This window comes from Sebastes fasciatus, chromosome 8, assembly GCF_043250625.1.
Source record: "Sebastes fasciatus isolate fSebFas1 chromosome 8, fSebFas1.pri, whole genome shotgun sequence".
Lineage (NCBI taxonomy): Eukaryota > Metazoa > Chordata > Actinopteri > Perciformes > Sebastidae > Sebastes > Sebastes fasciatus.
In genome coordinates this window covers 16,850,487-16,866,795 of record NC_133802.1, presented here as the reverse complement: position 1 = coordinate 16,866,795, position 16,309 = coordinate 16,850,487, and the positions used below count along the sequence as shown (strand labels likewise).

Genomic DNA, 16,309 nt, shown 5'->3' with positions numbered 1-16,309 from the left:
CAACTGACGAGACAAGAAAGAGGATGTACAACTTCTGGTTCTTACTTTCAAAATAAAACTCGTGTCGACGGCAGAGGACGAAATACGCTTCAAACCAAGCGTGTTTGTGGATTTGTTTTGCTTTGTTTACGTGCTGAAAAAAGAACTGAAATGAACTTAAGAGAGAATAAATAGTGTGTTGATAATTAACGAGGATAAAGTCATAACTTTACAAGAATAAATTCGTAATATAACGAGAATAAAGTCATAATATTACGAGAAGAAAGTCGTAATGTTACGAGAATAAAGTTATAACTTTACGAGAAAAAAGTTGTAATATTACAAGAATACAGTCATAAGGTTTACGAGAAAAAACGTTGTAATATAACGAAAATAAAGTCATAGCTTTACGAGAAAAAAAAGTGGTAATATTACGAGAATAAAGTCATAACTTTACGAGAAATAATTAAATAACACTACTTTATAATATTATGACTTTATTTATCATTTCCTAAAGTATCAGCGCTCTCCTATTTTATTTTGAAGGCACAACCGATCGACTTCCGGTGAATTCATGTTATCAACTACCGGCTTTTTTGAAACAGCTGAACGGTTTGTTTGAGAGGAGGCGCACCTACGCAACCAGCTGGGACAACTCCTACAAGACGGGCAGTGCATGACGGGAAATGTAGTACTTGTTACACGTAAAGCCAACGAAAGGTGCTCTGTCAAAGCCAGGAACTGAACTCATTTTCCCAATAGGCTTTGTTTAGTTGCTTATGTGGAGCACGGAAATCTCTGTCCGAGCGGTTTGTTGTCGGATAGAAATAGAAGTATAGAAGGAACTGACAGGCTTGCTGAATGTCTCTGCTGCCATCTGGAGGACAAGTCAGAGATTTAATCTGTTCAGATAAATGCACTGCATATTCACATATTATACAGATATTCACACATTTTTTCCCCAGGCCCCAAATGGCAAGGGCCCCATTTATTTACACTAAAACTAGCTTGCATTTTGTAAACGTTAAGGCAGGTGTCAGCAACCTTTACTATCAAAAGAGACATTTTAGGCAAAAACAAAAACAAAAAAAATCTGTCTGGAGCCGCAAAACATTTGAGCATTGTGATGAAGGTAACACAGTTTATAGTCTAAGCATATAGTATATAAGTCTAATGCAGTGAGGGCCAAAGAGCAAACGTACTACGGAGTATTAGGGCCACATTGAGGGAAAAAAACATCTGAGATTTACAGAATAAAGTCATAATATTATGAGAATAAAGTAGTGATATTACAAGAATAAAGTCATAACTTTACGGGAAAAAGTCATAATATTACGAGAATAAAGTCATAACCTTACAATAAAAAACGTAATACTACGAAAATAAAGTCATAACTTTACGAGAAAGAAAGTGGTAATATTACGAGAATAAAGTCATAACTTTAAGATAAAAAAGTCATAATATTACGTGAATAAAGTCATGACTTTATGAGAATAAAGTCAAAACTTTATGAGAAAAAAGTCAGAATATTACAAGAATAAAGTCATAACCTTACAATAAAAAACGTTGTAATATTACGAAAATAAAGTCATAACTTTATGAGAAAGAAAGTGGTAATATTACGAGAATAAAGTCATAACTTTAAGATAAAAAAGTCATAACTTTACAAGAAATAATTAAATAACATAAAATTACTACTTTATAATATTATGTCTTTATTCTCATAATACTACGACTTTCTTTTCTCGTAAACCTATGACTTTATTCTCATAATATTTGACTTTATTCTCGAAAGCTCCGATTTTTTTTTTCCCCCTCAATGTGGCCCTAATACTCTGTCGTACCGTCGTACATTAGACCTACAACAATGATAAATAAAAATGAAAATGTAAACAAAAAAACAGTTATTCATTTCCATTTTTATAAATCCACAAGGAGCCACTGGAGAGGAGCTAAAGAGCCACATGTGACTCCGGAGCCGCAGGTTGCTGACCCCTGCTCTAAGTAAATTGTATTACCTCAAGTTTATTCAGTCACCTGTTTGTTCTTAAATGTATGTTTTTATGAATTGTATTATATAATTTATTATACAAATGCAGTGTGGCCTACCTGGTACTCCATATCTTATAGACCTTTTCACGGCAGACAATCTGAAGTGTCAGGATAAGCACAGGTGTGATTAATGCAATTAATGATGGCCCTGATTTAGTGCATGTTGACTCAGTGGCTTTGCTTACTGGGACACTACTGTAAGTAGAACAGAGCCATCGTTAATGTTATCAGTTACACCTGTGCTTTTCCTGATATGACAAGTCAAAATGTATGCTGCGAGAAAGGTCTATTGTCAGTGATATGATGCATATAACACAAACTCTGGCATTATGAAATGTAAATGTAATTATATTAGTTTTGTCTTCTTTTTTGCTTTTTTTTTCAATTGTCTATTTATCAGTTGGTACATCTGTAAATGAGCATGTCTGCAATAAAGAAGGCATTACAAAAGAGGCCTACTGTCAGTGGTGGACAGAAACTAAGTATATCATATCAAGTAATGTACTTGTGTACAATTTTGATGTAGGCCTAATTGTACCTAACTTGTACTTAAAAAATTAAAAAAATATAATATAAAAAATATTATGCTGCGTTATACTTCAACTACATCTTTGATGGAAATGTTGTACTTTTTACTCCACTACATTTATTTCACAACTATCGTTAAATACATATACTAAACCTATGATGAACTAATAAAATGCATTGTTAAAGATTAAACTACCTAACAGTATATAAAGTAGATTGACATGTATTAGCGCATGTCTCAACAATCCAGTAATATACTGCATGTATAATATCCACAGGGGCCATTTTTCTGCACTACAACTTTTAATACGTTAAGTACATTTTGATGATGATACTTCTCTTACTCAAATACTATTTTGAATGCAAGACGTGTAGGACTACTTGTAATGGAGTAATTTATGGTATTGCTAGTTTTACTGAAGTTGAGGATTTGAGTACTTCATACACCACTGCTTTTAATTTACACCATGACATGTTGTTTGGCAAACTTCTTAGCTGTATTGTTGTATATGGCAAGAAAGTAATGAATCCTGCCTTCAAGGCTTCCCCATAGCTGTCTGGCTGAAGCAAACTACTGAGTTTTAGGAATATGGGTTTACGGCTAAAAGATACCGATTAGGTTTACATCCACAGATAGGAATGTGCTCACCCTAAAGATTCAATATAGAGCACCACATGCTTTGCAACACGTCCTTTGTAACTGTGAACACTGGTTTAATTTGGTTGGAAAAGTGTCTTTCTGCCTGTGATCACATTTTTCTTACATAGTTACAAATGATCATGAAATCTGCAATACAGATCATCTGTATTAATATTTGCTTTACTCAGCAACATGCAATGTCTGAAGTGCAACATCTTACTGTCTTTATAGGTCAAGCAAATAATTTTTTTTTAAATTCCTAATATATATTTTTGAATCTTTTTTATTTGTATTACTGTCTAATATAAGTGTCTGCACTGTCAGGATTGCTATTTATTTTATTGTACTGCGATGGCAATAAAGGAATTCTATTCTATTAGCATCTGCATCCTATAATTTAAAGTAAGTATCTTAACTGTCAAAAATGATTTGCTGTTATTCTATAGCCTGCTATGATAAACAGTTTCTGATTTATCTCGATGTAAATGTTATTTTTTTTTCTGAATTGTTCTGTTTACAACACAGTATTATTTCATAAAACAAATTAAGGCAAAAGAAAACACAACATTTCACAAAATGGAAAAGGGAGGGACACACTATCTTTCCCATTCATAATTCTTAACACTATCAAACCCTCATCAGAACTGGAGTGGATGTTATACATTCTTATGAATAGCGTTTTCTTTATTTGTTTTGTGAAATGTTGGTGTGTTTTCTATTGTCTTAATTAGTTTTTCTGTTTTGTACTGTACCTTTACTCTTGTTCAGAATCATATGGCAGCATCCTATATGGTTGGCTCTTGGCTCTGCACTCCCTTGTCATGGTAAGATTGGTGAGATGTGCCAGAAATTCAGATCAGATCAAATCGGATTTTCTGGATCCGTACAGACCAATCAAAGACCTTCAGAGATGTGAGTGTAAATATGTATATCTCAAGTTGTAAAATGCATAATTTAAATAAAACATTTGACCAGTTCAAATTAGATAATAGGATTTATGATATATGATTTAGTGAAAATATACAGTATGTATACATGTATATACAAACAGTAGTGACTATTCATACTATGATGGTACTCAGTTGGCATGAATTATAAAAAAAAAAAAAATAGTACGAGTAAGGATAAACATGAAGAATCCACAACTTTAGGCGGCATTGATACAAACTTAAATCTCTGATATGAGAAAATATGTATTGAAAAAGGAATAGGAATGGATTGTTCTGCTCACACAATCAGCATATTTTGAATTTTTGGTATAGATAGAGATAAATCCATGAAGGGTTTCTATCAGTTTCTACTATAATGTGGACCGCAGCATTTTAGGATTGCATTGGGATTATTGGCTTTGAAGTCTCTCCAAATGATTTACATCTGATCTCTCCCCACTAACCTAAACCTAACCAGCTTTAGCGAGGTGCAAGGTAAGCCAATCAGATTTTATCTACTTGCTATTTGTAGAATTGGGGTAGGAGAGTTTAAGTGTGTTCATTTCAGAAATGCTCCGAACTCTCTCATGATAAAAATCGCAAATCTACTTGTATTTATTCATAACAATAGACAGGCATGTCATTGATCAAATTCATATTAGGAATATTGAGAATCTGCTCAGGTGAACAGTTGGACATGTCTTAACTAATGACAATATGTGTCATTAGTGTAGCAGTGATGTGGCTATAGTATGAGTTTTTGTTGAGGAGTTGGTGCACTATTTTATACCTGTACACTAATAAGATTAGTAGTCTAATCCAGGAGGAGTCAGGAATAGCCGTACACCCCCCCCAGAGCTGCAGACCTGTTCATGGGGATAATTACGAAGGACACCATCTCTGCTGCTTTTCAACACATTCTTGAGGTTAATTTATTTACATGCTTGATCAGTCATCCTGGTGACATAGATGGCTTTCCAGAAAGGAGTGCAAAGGATCCTGTGGGTTTCTTGAGTTGCCCCTCCCGGCGACACAGGGATAATCTGAGACGAATCAAATCAAGTGAGGCCACGGGATTGACTTTTCCACAGAGCTGGAGAGGGAAAGACAACGTCAGAGATGTGAACCATTTATGTTCGTAGATGGTGGTTACAAGCATCTCGTCTCACTTACATCAGGTAAATATATTTTTTCAAATTAAATGTATTTTATTCTATTTTATATGTATTATTACATTGGTGTTTCCTTGTAAGCTAATTCAAAGTTGATTATTGTGCACACTGGTCTTGAAGAGTGATAATGAATGTTGTACTGTGATGAGCTACTGAGGTCAAACTAAAAACTAATAATAGCAGCTTGCCAATCCTTTAAAACAGATTATGTCAGCTTTACATTTGACTGAATATGATTTATGATGTTCATCATTCAGAAAAATGTGTATTTGTAAGTGATTCTCTCTAATTTGTCGTGTCATGTATAAAAACATATTGATCACTGAAGCTTTTTCAGTCCAAAAATAATAAAATCCAGAGCTCTGGTTATGAATGAGATGCCTTTTCCAGACTCTGTTAGGAAACTGCATAGGACAGTATTTCAGGCTTAAGGTAAGGCTCTAAAGCACAACTTGTTTACAGAATGCATATGATGAAGTGTATCATTTAGTGTAACAAAGTAGATTTATGTGTGTCCAGGCTCTGCTATGACTGTGGATGTGAGCCTATGTGACTGTTCATATGGCTATCCATGCAAAGACAAGCGCTGGAGCTCTGATGGAATACAGTAAGTAAGGATGGTAGTTGGTCATCCATTAAATGTATCTAAAGGTCAATTTTATTTCACCAAAATGCTACATTAAAAATGCATTTCACATGTGCCAGAAGAGTGGCTATTTTTATTGTAATGCCCTGATGACAGATTTGCAATGCCAGCTAAGGATTACACACCTCTGTAAGGGAGCACTGGTGATCTTAATCATTTAGGTGTTACAGAACGACCTACATTTGGTGGAGTCTCAATGCTGCACTGGTTGCTAAGGATATAAAAACTTCTCATATGATTTTATGTGTTTACTCCGCTGAGAAACCACTCATCTAATAGCTTCCAGTAATATTTTGAGAGTCAATTTTGCTCACAATTTTAGATTAAAAGTGTGTGTAATATCCTATTTTTCCTTTTTTCTCTCCCCCTATAATAATAAATCCAGTCAGAGCCCCCAGGGCGAGGTACACAATAGTAGGAGAAGCTATACGTTACGTCATTCCTGGACATATGCAATGCTCAATCGGATGTGGAGGTCAAGCCTGCAAGTATGACAACCCAAATTACTGGAGTGATAACCTACAGGCTATAAAAGGCCTCTACTCATCCTGGTACACATCTACTTTAGTTGTGATTGTACAACAAAATCCATATATATCTATAAGTATCTACAGTATATACCCCTCTAACTTTGTTTTTTCTATTGTTTTAGGGTTTCTGATCATCTCCTCGCTATGTCCCGACCCTCAACAGAAATCATTGACAAGTATAACATCATTGATCAATTCAAAAGGTATAGACAACTTTTGTTTCAAGGACCACAAACACGCAGCACCTGAGGAGATGAGAATAATGAATTCTTCATGTCTCCTGTTTGTGCGTGTGTGTCTGTGTCAAGGAATGGTATTAAAACAGTGATCAACCTACAGATACCTGGTGAACACGCCAGCTGCGGAAACCCTCTGGAGCCAGAGAGTGGCTTCTCATACCGCCCAGAGGTCTTCATGGAAAACAACAGTAAATGCTTTATGCAATCATTCTTAATATATCTGTATTAATGCTCAGGTTTTTACTGAAAAAGCTTTACCATTTCAGTTTATTACTACAATTTTGGCTGGAGTGACTACGGAGTGGCAAACCTCACCACTGTGCTGGACATGGTGAAGGTCATGGCCTTCGCTCTGCAGGAGGGAAAGATAGCGGTTCACTGTCACGCTGGTCTCGGCAGAACAGGTAGATTTGTGAGGAATGTTGCGTGAAGTGTTCGGGACAGTCTGATCTTTCATCTGTACAATGTGACATACGACGAATGCTTTCCCATTTCTACCCTGCAGGTGTGCTTTTAGCATGTTTCTTGGCCTTTGCTACCAGGATGACTGCTAACCAGGCTATTCTATATGTACGTGCTAAACGCCCCAATTCCATCCAGACCCGAGGTCAGCTGCGTTGTGTGAGAGATTTTGTCCAGTTCCTCGCCCCTTTGAGGAGTGTGTTTTCCTGCGCTGAGCCTCGATTCAACCGAGTCACCCTGTCCCAGTACCTGAACCGCCAGAGACACATACTGCATGGCTATGAGCGGAAGGAGCTGATGTACCTACCAAAGATCGTCCAGCTAGTGTCTCGGCTGCTGTTTGACATAGCAGAGAATCGACAAGTGATTGAGGAAGACATTCTGGAGGCTCCCGATATTCACGACATAGAGATGACTCTCAGCGTCATTGAGAAGATGGGCCCTGAGTTATTTACAAAGGAGCCCCGCTTGCCAGGGGTGCCCACATTACCCAGACATTTCCACGAGCCAGCCATCTTCTACCATCGCAAAAGTCTGAGCTACAGTGAGTCCGACTTGAGGCGACTGGGCTCACAGCTCAACCTCCTCACACAACCTCTGGGCTCCATGTCACAGAGTAATGTTGACGTGTCCCCATCCGAGGACACTCGCCATGCAACCCAGCATCAAGGCTGGAATTGCAACAAGTCTGCTGTTCCACGCAGCCCGACAGGCTCACTCTGGCAGATCAAGGATGTAGAAAACCAAAAAGGTGGATCCATTCTGATGAGGAAAGTGATGCGGAGAACATTCCAACGTAGTGAGTCTGTGGGAAACAGTGACTCTTCCGAATACGGCAGCATGTTGTCAAGGTGGAAGACAGAGCAGCGGGAAGAGTCAGTAAAGAATGTGATGAAGCCTCAAAATATAGATGAGGAGCACTCAGAGGTGCCCTTCATCACCCTGCAGACAGAGCTGTCCCTGGAAGCCAGGAGGTTGCTAGTGGCTCAGTCCCTGGCAGTGGACCTTTTTCTTGTTGGGGAAGATGAGCACAAGAGCAAAGTCTTGGCCTGGCAGGTAACTGACCCATACAAATGATTGTAGATATGGAGGGCATGCATGTTGAAATGCATCAAAAAATGATGTAAATACCTGAATTTGTCCATCACAAAGACTGAAGTTTTGGTAAAATGCTAGTTATGTCAAAACAGACTACAATTCACAGCCACCACAATTATTGCATTGCATTGTTGCAAGCACACTTGTCCAAAATGAGCAGACATGAAATTGGAAATTTGATTTTTTTCTCTGAATGAATAAACAATAAAGTGACCTTCCCTAATTAAAAGTAACAACCCACACAAATTGATCCATACAGTGAAAATACCTCCCCATGTCTAGAATAATTTAAAAGATGCTATAATGATATGCAAATTCTACATGTAGCTGCTGTGACCTCAGTCACCCACAGACAGACAGGGTCTAAAACAATTGCCCCAAATGTGTGCAGGCAGAACTGAACCAAGGCGGTGGCTGGGAAAGGCTGTGTATGGAGCGCGATCCCTTCATCCTCACTGGGCTCATGTGGGCATGGCTGGAGCAGCTCAAAGAGCCGGTCATCTCCATCGAGGAAGCCAAAGCCCTGAACCCCTACAACAGTGACGCTCAAACTGTCCTCAACACACTTGACCAGGTCAGTGTGTACTCTGTGCTGATTCACATTTGAAACAACAGATATACTACAATGAATTGCCATGAAGCTCCCAAATTTACACATATTTTTTATTTTTATGTTTAACCCTCATCTTAATCTCTTCCAGGCCCCTAAACAAACATTAACGTGCATACTAGATTGTATGGCTCACATGCTGGCGATACCAGAAGAGGTTGAAAATGCGTTTCTGGATCGTACAATTAGGGCTTTCACCTGGGTAAGACAATCAATACACCCAATTATTTGGAATTATTTCCTTGTCATTGGTTTTGTTTCAACAACTTGTTTGCTTTTGAACAGATGGAAAATAACTCAGAGGATAGAAGCAAAGTGTACGAGTCCATGACTACAGCCCTACGGTGTGTACTTGAGGACATGAGATATATGGCCATCGAAGCAGATGAGACGCCATCATCTTCCTGCCCTCAAACATAGGTATTACCAGTCATGTATACTGCCTGTACCTCCATGTCGAGGCATGAGAGAGGAAAGGATGCTTTTGTGCCTTGTGACAAAGTTATTTAATATGTAATAATGTTTTCAAGATTTTGTCAATTTGGGCTAAATATAAACATTTATGGTATGTAGATTAATGTCATTAATACATAACTAACACGCCTTAGTATTTATATTTATTTATATTTATTTTCTTACCTCAGTAGAGAGTGGAGAAAACATATTGAAGAACAGGTGAACCGAAATATATTTTGCAAACATTATGCCTTAAGTCTGGTCATGTTCAACAGTGTTAGTGTTACATTCAGTTTTCTGTAAACAATAGACTTGTCAAAGAACATCCTCATGTCTGCATATAGTATGATGTACAGTTCATAATAAAAGCAAATGTTCCTCCTTCCAGTGGTTTGTGCAAATTGCTTGTAGGCACCTTTTTGTGGAGCAGCGCCGCTCAGGAGGTGAAAGAATACGCTTTTAAGACGTCTTTCCCATCCTTCCCTTCTGCTGAGGCCACGATGCTGGAGTAGTCACAGGTGACATGAGTGAACCCTCTAGGAAACAGGGCACAAAGCATAAAGTAACAAGATTAGGAAATGACTGACAAGGCAACATGAAGATACAGAGAAAATACCAGTATTTGGGCTGTTGCATTAACTTGGCTGTTGCTGATACAGCAGAACAGGGGCCAGTCGGATAAACTAGTCATGGCCTTAGACTGGTCTCAAGATGTCAGGTTACACTAGTCTAATTAAGTCTGTCTGTTGCATTAATATTAAGACTGACTTAATTTGAGGTAGAATAGTTAGCCACCTCTCCCCCTGGCTAATGATAAGCCTGAGGTGAGAGCTTTGCTGCCATGGCATCAATTAGAAGAAGTTAGAAGGTCAGTTAGCTAGCTGTGTCATCTGTTTATCAATTACTATTAGCTAACTATTTCAACTGTTTACCCATTACTATTATGTAACTATTTCAACTGTTTACCCATTACTTTTAGCTGAAGTTAACTTTTAGCTAACATTAAATATATCAACTGTTAACCAATTACATTTAGCTAACTGTTTCAACTGTTTACCCATTACGTTTAGCTAATTTTTAGCTAACTATTTCAACTGTTGACCCATTAACGTTACTTTTAGCTAAGTATTTCAACTGTTTACTCAATGTTACTTTTAGCTAACTATTTCAACTGTTGACCCATTAACGTTACTTTTAGCTAACTATTTCAACTGTTGACCCATTAACGTTACTTTTAGCTAATTTTTACCAACTGTTTACCCATTAATGAGCTTTTAGCTAACTATTTCAACTGTTGACCCATTAACGTTACTTTTAGCTAACTTTTACAACTGTTTACCCATTAATGTTACTTTTAGCTAACTATTTCAACTGTTTACCCATTAACGTTACTTTTAGCTAACTTTTACAACTGTTTACCCATTAATGTTACTTTTAGCTAACTATTTCAACTGTTGACCCATTAACGGTACTTTTAGCTAACTATTTCAACTGTTGACCCATTAACGTTACTTTTAGCTAACTATTTCAACTGTTTACTCAATGTTACTTTTAGCTAACTATTTCAACTGTTTACCCATTAACGTTACTTTTAACTAACTATTTCAACCGTTGACCCATTAACGGTACTTTTAGCTCACTATTTCAACTGTTTACCCATTAACGTTACTTTTAGCTAACTATTTCAACTGTTTACTCAATGTTACTTTTAGCTAACTATTTCAACTGTTTACCCATTAACGTTACTTTTAACTATTTCAACTGTTTACCCATTAACGTTACTTTTAGCTCACTATTTCAACTGTTTACCCATTAACGTTACTTTTAGCTAACTATTTCAACTGTTGACCCATTAACGTTACTTTTAGCTAACTATTTCAACTGTTGACCCATTAACGTTACTTTTAGCCAACTTTTACAACTGTTTAGCCATTAAGTTTAGCTAACTTTTAGCTCACTATTTCAACTGTTTACCCACTAAAATTTAGCTAATTATGTCATTATTATTATCATTATTTTATCCATAACTTCTTTGCATTCTAGTGCCTTATTCTTGAATTGTTTCTGAACATCTTTAACGGTTCTAACGACGGTTGGATTTATGCTGTTTAACTTTTCTGTTATTTTCTCCCATCGTGTGGTGTCGCTGTTGCATTCGCCATTTTTCTCTTATGTGAAGTGTCTTATTTCACCCATAATGCATTGCGCGACAGAAGTCAGTCTTACATTAGTGGGAAGCTTTATGCAACAGGTAAATGTACGCATAGCAAGTCTGAATTAAGTTATATTTAAGACAAAGACTAGGTCTACTTTAATGCAGCTGGCCCCAGTACTAAAGCATACAGCATCATACAGTACCTGGACATTGTGTGAGAGCCTCCCAGTAAGTGGTATTGGCTCTCCAGGGTCAACCCACGGTCTCTGTCATTCCTCCATGTCAACACTCGTAAGGAGAGGTCCTGAGATGCTGTCACTACACGAAAGCTATCCTGTAAATGTAAATGTGAAGACACTTATACTTGGCTTTTATCACACAGATGGCATGCTGTGCTGTATAAAACAAATAATTTCAACGGGTGATGGGATATTTCTTTGGATTCCAAATAAGAAAACAACCTACCACAGATATAGAAGAGATAGGCATAGTATGATCTTTAAAGCTAGCCAGCAGGACTCCTTTCAGAGAGTAGACCCATAGCTCCTGACCGGCTGCCAACACTAAGCAGTTGCTGTCTTTGGCCTCTAGAAGGATGTTTGAGGAAGACCTGCTGTTCAGTGTCAAGGGGAAGGACTCCACCTGCTGGACTAAGATGAGATTCAAAATCATACCAGCACAAACCAACAACAATATTTAGGAAAAAAATCCATTTTTAAACCTCTAAATTGTAGATTTCAGGATTAATTGTGAGATATTAAATTGTCATGACCTTTTTTGGGTACCCACTTTCATTCAACCTATTTATCTTATATTTATTTAAATTTGTATTCAACTACACTCCCCAGAATGACATTAATAACATCTAATAACTTTAGATGTGTTAGAAATATCTTGAAGCATACACAACGATCCAATGTAGCAGTATCTGTACTAGCAGCTTCACAACATCTGCAGTCAATAGTGGATTTTCCTACAATGATTCACCAAATGACTGCTATTTTCTAATGGCTAATAAAATGTTCAGTTGCACATTTAAAGCATATCAAAGTCAATCTGCACATTTCTCAGTCCTCACCCTGGATATCTGACTTGTACTTAGTCTTTTTAATGCTGACATCGAAGACAGTGAGGGCTTTGTTGTTTGGACGCTCGCTGCGGTGGATGATGGCCAGTCTGGCAGGCTGGGTGGGTATGAAGACAGCAGCCTGGCACCCAGAGACTGGCACCGACTGGCACAAAGGATCTTCGTCCTCAGACGGTGAGGTCAAACTCTCCGTGTAAATCACCTGCCAACAAACCAAACAACCAAAATCTGCCAATCGTGTACGTAATGTTTCATTGTTCTTAACCATGAACACCTATTTTCCCACTGCGTCATTTGCAGTGAGGTAATGTGGTAAAAGAAAACACACAAGGAAGTCAGGCTGTCAAAGACAACAAGAAATACCTTTGGACTTAAATCATCACTGTCCTTGGTTCCAGCAGTGATCCATTTCTTGTCCGGTGAAAATAGGAGTGTGTTGACTTTAAAGGAGTCACACACCATTATGCTGGACGTTTTAGTCAGAGCTGAATCAGCTAGTGTGCACACAGATCCCTGACTGGTTCCAACCTGGCAGAGAATATAATGAGAAGCACAAGTTGCTTTACTAGAAGTAAGATACTTTTCAGATTTACAAACCCAGAAATTCTGAAGTTACTTACAGTCAGAAACCAGTTGTTGTTGATATTGTACTGTAGTAATGCACAGTGTGGAGATGCAGAAGAAAAGGAGGCCAGCTCCTGGCCAGTCTGACTCTGCCAGGTCTTGATGAGACCTGTGGAGTCTGCCGTGATCACGACTTGATGCTGTTCATCACTTACAATCCCGGTCAAAGGACCCTGCACAGGACTGCACCACAGGAGTTCACCCTGAGAGAAAGAAAGGTGCAATATGAGGTTAATGCCTCAGTGAGGGCATTTATTCAGTTTCAGTAGTGTTTAGGTGGAATAAAACCTGCGTTTTGCAGGCTTGCAGTGGCACACGACTGCAGTACATTTCACTTATAGCTTAGTGTAGATAAAAGACCTAACAAAGCAGTGCGAAGCCCACATTCAAACAATGCAGTGGTGGAATGTAACCAAGTACATTTACTCAAGTACTGTACATTTTATGCCACTTTATTCTTCTACTCCATTACATCTCAGAGGCAAATATTGTACTCACTACATTTATCCTAAAGATTTAGATACTTTGCAGATTTAGATTATTAAAATAAAATATAAATCAACTAATAAATTATGATTTGTTATTATAGATTAAGCTACCCTGCAGTATATAAAGTAATTAAAATGCCCCCCCCCCCCCCCCCCCCTCCCCCATTGCAGCTGCAACATTAAAGTGATGAACACATTATTACATCAATAATTCTAATCTAATAATATAACATACTGTATATTTTTCTAAAACGGGCCATTCTGAATGAAGAGCACTTTTACTTTCGGTGCTTTGAGTATATTTTGATGCAAATACTTTTGTACTTTTACTCAAGTAAGATTTTGAATGCTGGACTTTCTACACTGTGGTATTACTACTTTTACTTAAGAAAGATATCTGAGTACTTCTTCCACCACTGAAACCATGTCACTTTCACCTCTGTGGCATCTCAGTTTTAAGAAAACACACTACATGGAAATGTATTGTGTGAATGTATGTTTTAGATATGGCCTGATAAGGACTCAAAGCATGTGACACTTAATGTTGAGTTTTACATGTTTTCTGAGGCTTTATCTTTAAATACTGTTCAGATTAAAGCTAAACCTATATACTGTACATACATTCGGATTAAGTAAATACTGTATATCTTCAATACTTTAAACATGATTATACTGAGAATGCAGGATGATATACTGAAGGTGTTGGTACTGACATTTAGGATGTCCCAGGCTCGTACTGTCCCATCAGTGGAGGCGCTGCACACTGTGGCACTGCTGTTCCAGATGTCAGGATGCTGAGCTGAATTCCCCTGCAGGTACACCAACCCTACCACCCTGCCTGATGATGGACAGCATGTCAGATGTAAACATGAGATGAGAGACTTCATGAAGGCATGCAAGGGAGATCCCAGAGAGAGAGAGAGAGAGAAAGAGAGAGAGAGAGAGAGAGAGAGAGAGAGAGAGAGAGAGAGAGAGAGAGAGAGCATACCTGTGTGTCCTCTGAGGCTTTTGCAGGTGTAACCTCCTGACCTGCCTTCCTTCATCTTCATCTCTAAGTGGCAACGTCTCAGGAAGTATCTCTTCCATGAGTGATTCACGCGTTCACCCCCCAGGACAGCGAGGTTACAAAAACTCCAGCGCTGCAGACACATCTTCCTGAGGGGACAGAATGAGAAATGTTTTGTTGTTGTTGTTGTTTTGAAATATTATTCACAGGTGCATCATAAACATAAACATAAAAATTTTTTAATCAGCAGTGGGTAGAAATGGAGCAAATATGATGTAAAAAAAAAATTATTTTTATATTTTTGTGTCATAAAGTGCTCATAATGGCATCAGCAGGATTTCACAGACCAGAGGAAAACCACCAATCAGAGCCGAGCTGGAGCCAGCCGTCTCTGAGCAGCTGTCAATCACTAATTGATAACTCTGATCCAACGGTCAAACTAGGCAGCGCTGATCAAATATGATTCAATATTCTGTTACTGTAACGCCAATTTCTGGCATAACATTTTTTCAGAAATATATTTTAGTGTACTGTTTAGCTGTAAAATGAGAAAGTTTGTGACCCGGCAGCCATGCTGAGATCAGTTGAAGAAATACCAAGCACCGCCCACCAACTGGAGTAGAGCCAATAGGAACGCTCAATAGGAACTCTCTCTCTCTCTCTCTCTCTCTCTCTCTCTCTCTCTCTCTCTCTCTCTCTCTCTCTCTCTCTCTCTCTCTCTCATTTCAATTCAATTCAATTCAATTCATTTATTGGCATGACTGTCAGTTGAACAATATTGCCAAAGCATCAATTCAATAATAAATAAAAATAAAAAAAGTACAAAATAAAAACAAAAACATATATATATACATATATACAATTCATTAAGCAAAATACAATATATAGATATAATGGAAGAAAACAATAAAGAAGTAATGAATGTTTGTTGTTTCAATAAAACAAACAAACAAACAAATAAAAAACAATTAATAGAAATATATTGCAATATCAATATCTCTGAAATGACCTGTGGTTGGCCAAAGTCTAATATCTCTCATAACACTTGAATTACAATATGCTGAAAGGTTATTATGGTATATTATAATAAAAAATATACATTCTACACCCACTTTAATTTCTTGAGATAAAGATAAAAGTATATACAAAACTCACCTCCATAGCCAAGGAGTCCCTGCAGCTTCATTCCAGTCCTAGAAATAATATATCATTGTAATCAGACAAAAGTTACTTTTTGGAACCATAACAGGCTCTCTATTATTGCACATTATAGCTACTTCCGCACACTGGACACTCCTTACCTTACACACACTGGAGGAGCTGATTAAATCTCCCTCATTCAGGAATGTAAAAATATGAATAAGGCAATCACTGATCAAGTGTGGGTGATCGATATCCATGCTGACATCAATAATCTTGCCCCCCTTCACCACTAACTAACTATCTATTTCCTTACAGGTCGTCAAAGCGACAAAATCCAAGCTACGGAATGAATGCAGGGACAAAAGGGGCGAGGTTCGCGTCGCTCTTTAGCCTGCAATGTCACCAGTGCGCCACCAGATGTCGCTATTGTAAAGGGTTCAGGACAAGAGACGCACTACAGGTAGC

The 16,309-nt window shown here is 37.8% G+C and overlaps 2 protein-coding genes across 2 annotated transcripts; one reads left to right on the top strand and one right to left on the bottom strand.

Annotated features, from left to right (window-relative positions):
• The first annotated feature begins 5,047 nt into the window (after nt 1-5,047).
• Nucleotides 5,048-9,396, top strand: ptpdc1b (protein tyrosine phosphatase domain containing 1b). Its single transcript, XM_074643874.1, has 10 exons — nt 5,048-5,306; nt 5,820-5,907; nt 6,332-6,497; nt 6,599-6,679; nt 6,785-6,903; nt 6,982-7,119; nt 7,221-8,233; nt 8,667-8,849; nt 8,977-9,087; nt 9,171-9,396. The coding sequence occupies exons 2-10, from the start codon at nt 5,862-5,864 to the stop codon at nt 9,303-9,305; spliced, it is 1,992 nt and encodes a 663-aa protein (XP_074499975.1). The 5' UTR covers nt 5,048-5,306; nt 5,820-5,861; the 3' UTR covers nt 9,306-9,396.
• A 99-nt stretch (nt 9,397-9,495) lies between these two features.
• fbxw12 (F-box and WD repeat domain containing 12) lies at nt 9,496-16,193 on the bottom strand. Its single transcript, XM_074643872.1, has 10 exons — nt 16,003-16,193; nt 15,857-15,894; nt 14,684-14,850; nt 14,409-14,533; nt 13,204-13,410; nt 12,947-13,111; nt 12,575-12,785; nt 11,962-12,146; nt 11,700-11,830; nt 9,496-9,877 (listed from the first exon to the last, which is right to left on the bottom strand). The coding sequence occupies exons 1-10, from the start codon at nt 16,099-16,101 to the stop codon at nt 9,778-9,780; spliced, it is 1,428 nt and encodes a 475-aa protein (XP_074499973.1). The 5' UTR covers nt 16,102-16,193; the 3' UTR covers nt 9,496-9,777.
• Between the last annotated feature and the right edge of the window lie 116 nt (nt 16,194-16,309).

Bases quoted from the DNA above. Each gene is read 5' to 3' on its own strand.
- ptpdc1b (XM_074643874.1), top strand. From the start codon at position 5,862: ATGGCTATCCATGCAAAGACAAGCGCTGGAGCTCTGATGGAATACA. The intron at 6,904-6,981 runs GTAAATGCTTTA...TTACCATTTCAG, and splicing joins GGTCTTCATGGAAAACAACA to TTTATTACTACAATTTTGGC. The intron at 8,234-8,666 runs GTAACTGACCCA...AAATGTGTGCAG, and splicing joins GCAAAGTCTTGGCCTGGCAG to GCAGAACTGAACCAAGGCGG.
- fbxw12 (XM_074643872.1), bottom strand. From the start codon at position 16,101: ATGGATATCGATCACCCACACTTGATCAGTGATTGCCTTATTCATATT. The intron at 14,534-14,683 runs GTATGCTCTCTC...GTCCATCATCAG, and splicing joins AAGCCTCAGAGGACACACAG to GCAGGGTGGTAGGGTTGGTG. The intron at 9,878-11,699 runs GTACTGTATGAT...CCTGTTTCCTAG, and splicing joins GGCTCTCACACAATGTCCAG to AGGGTTCACTCATGTCACCT.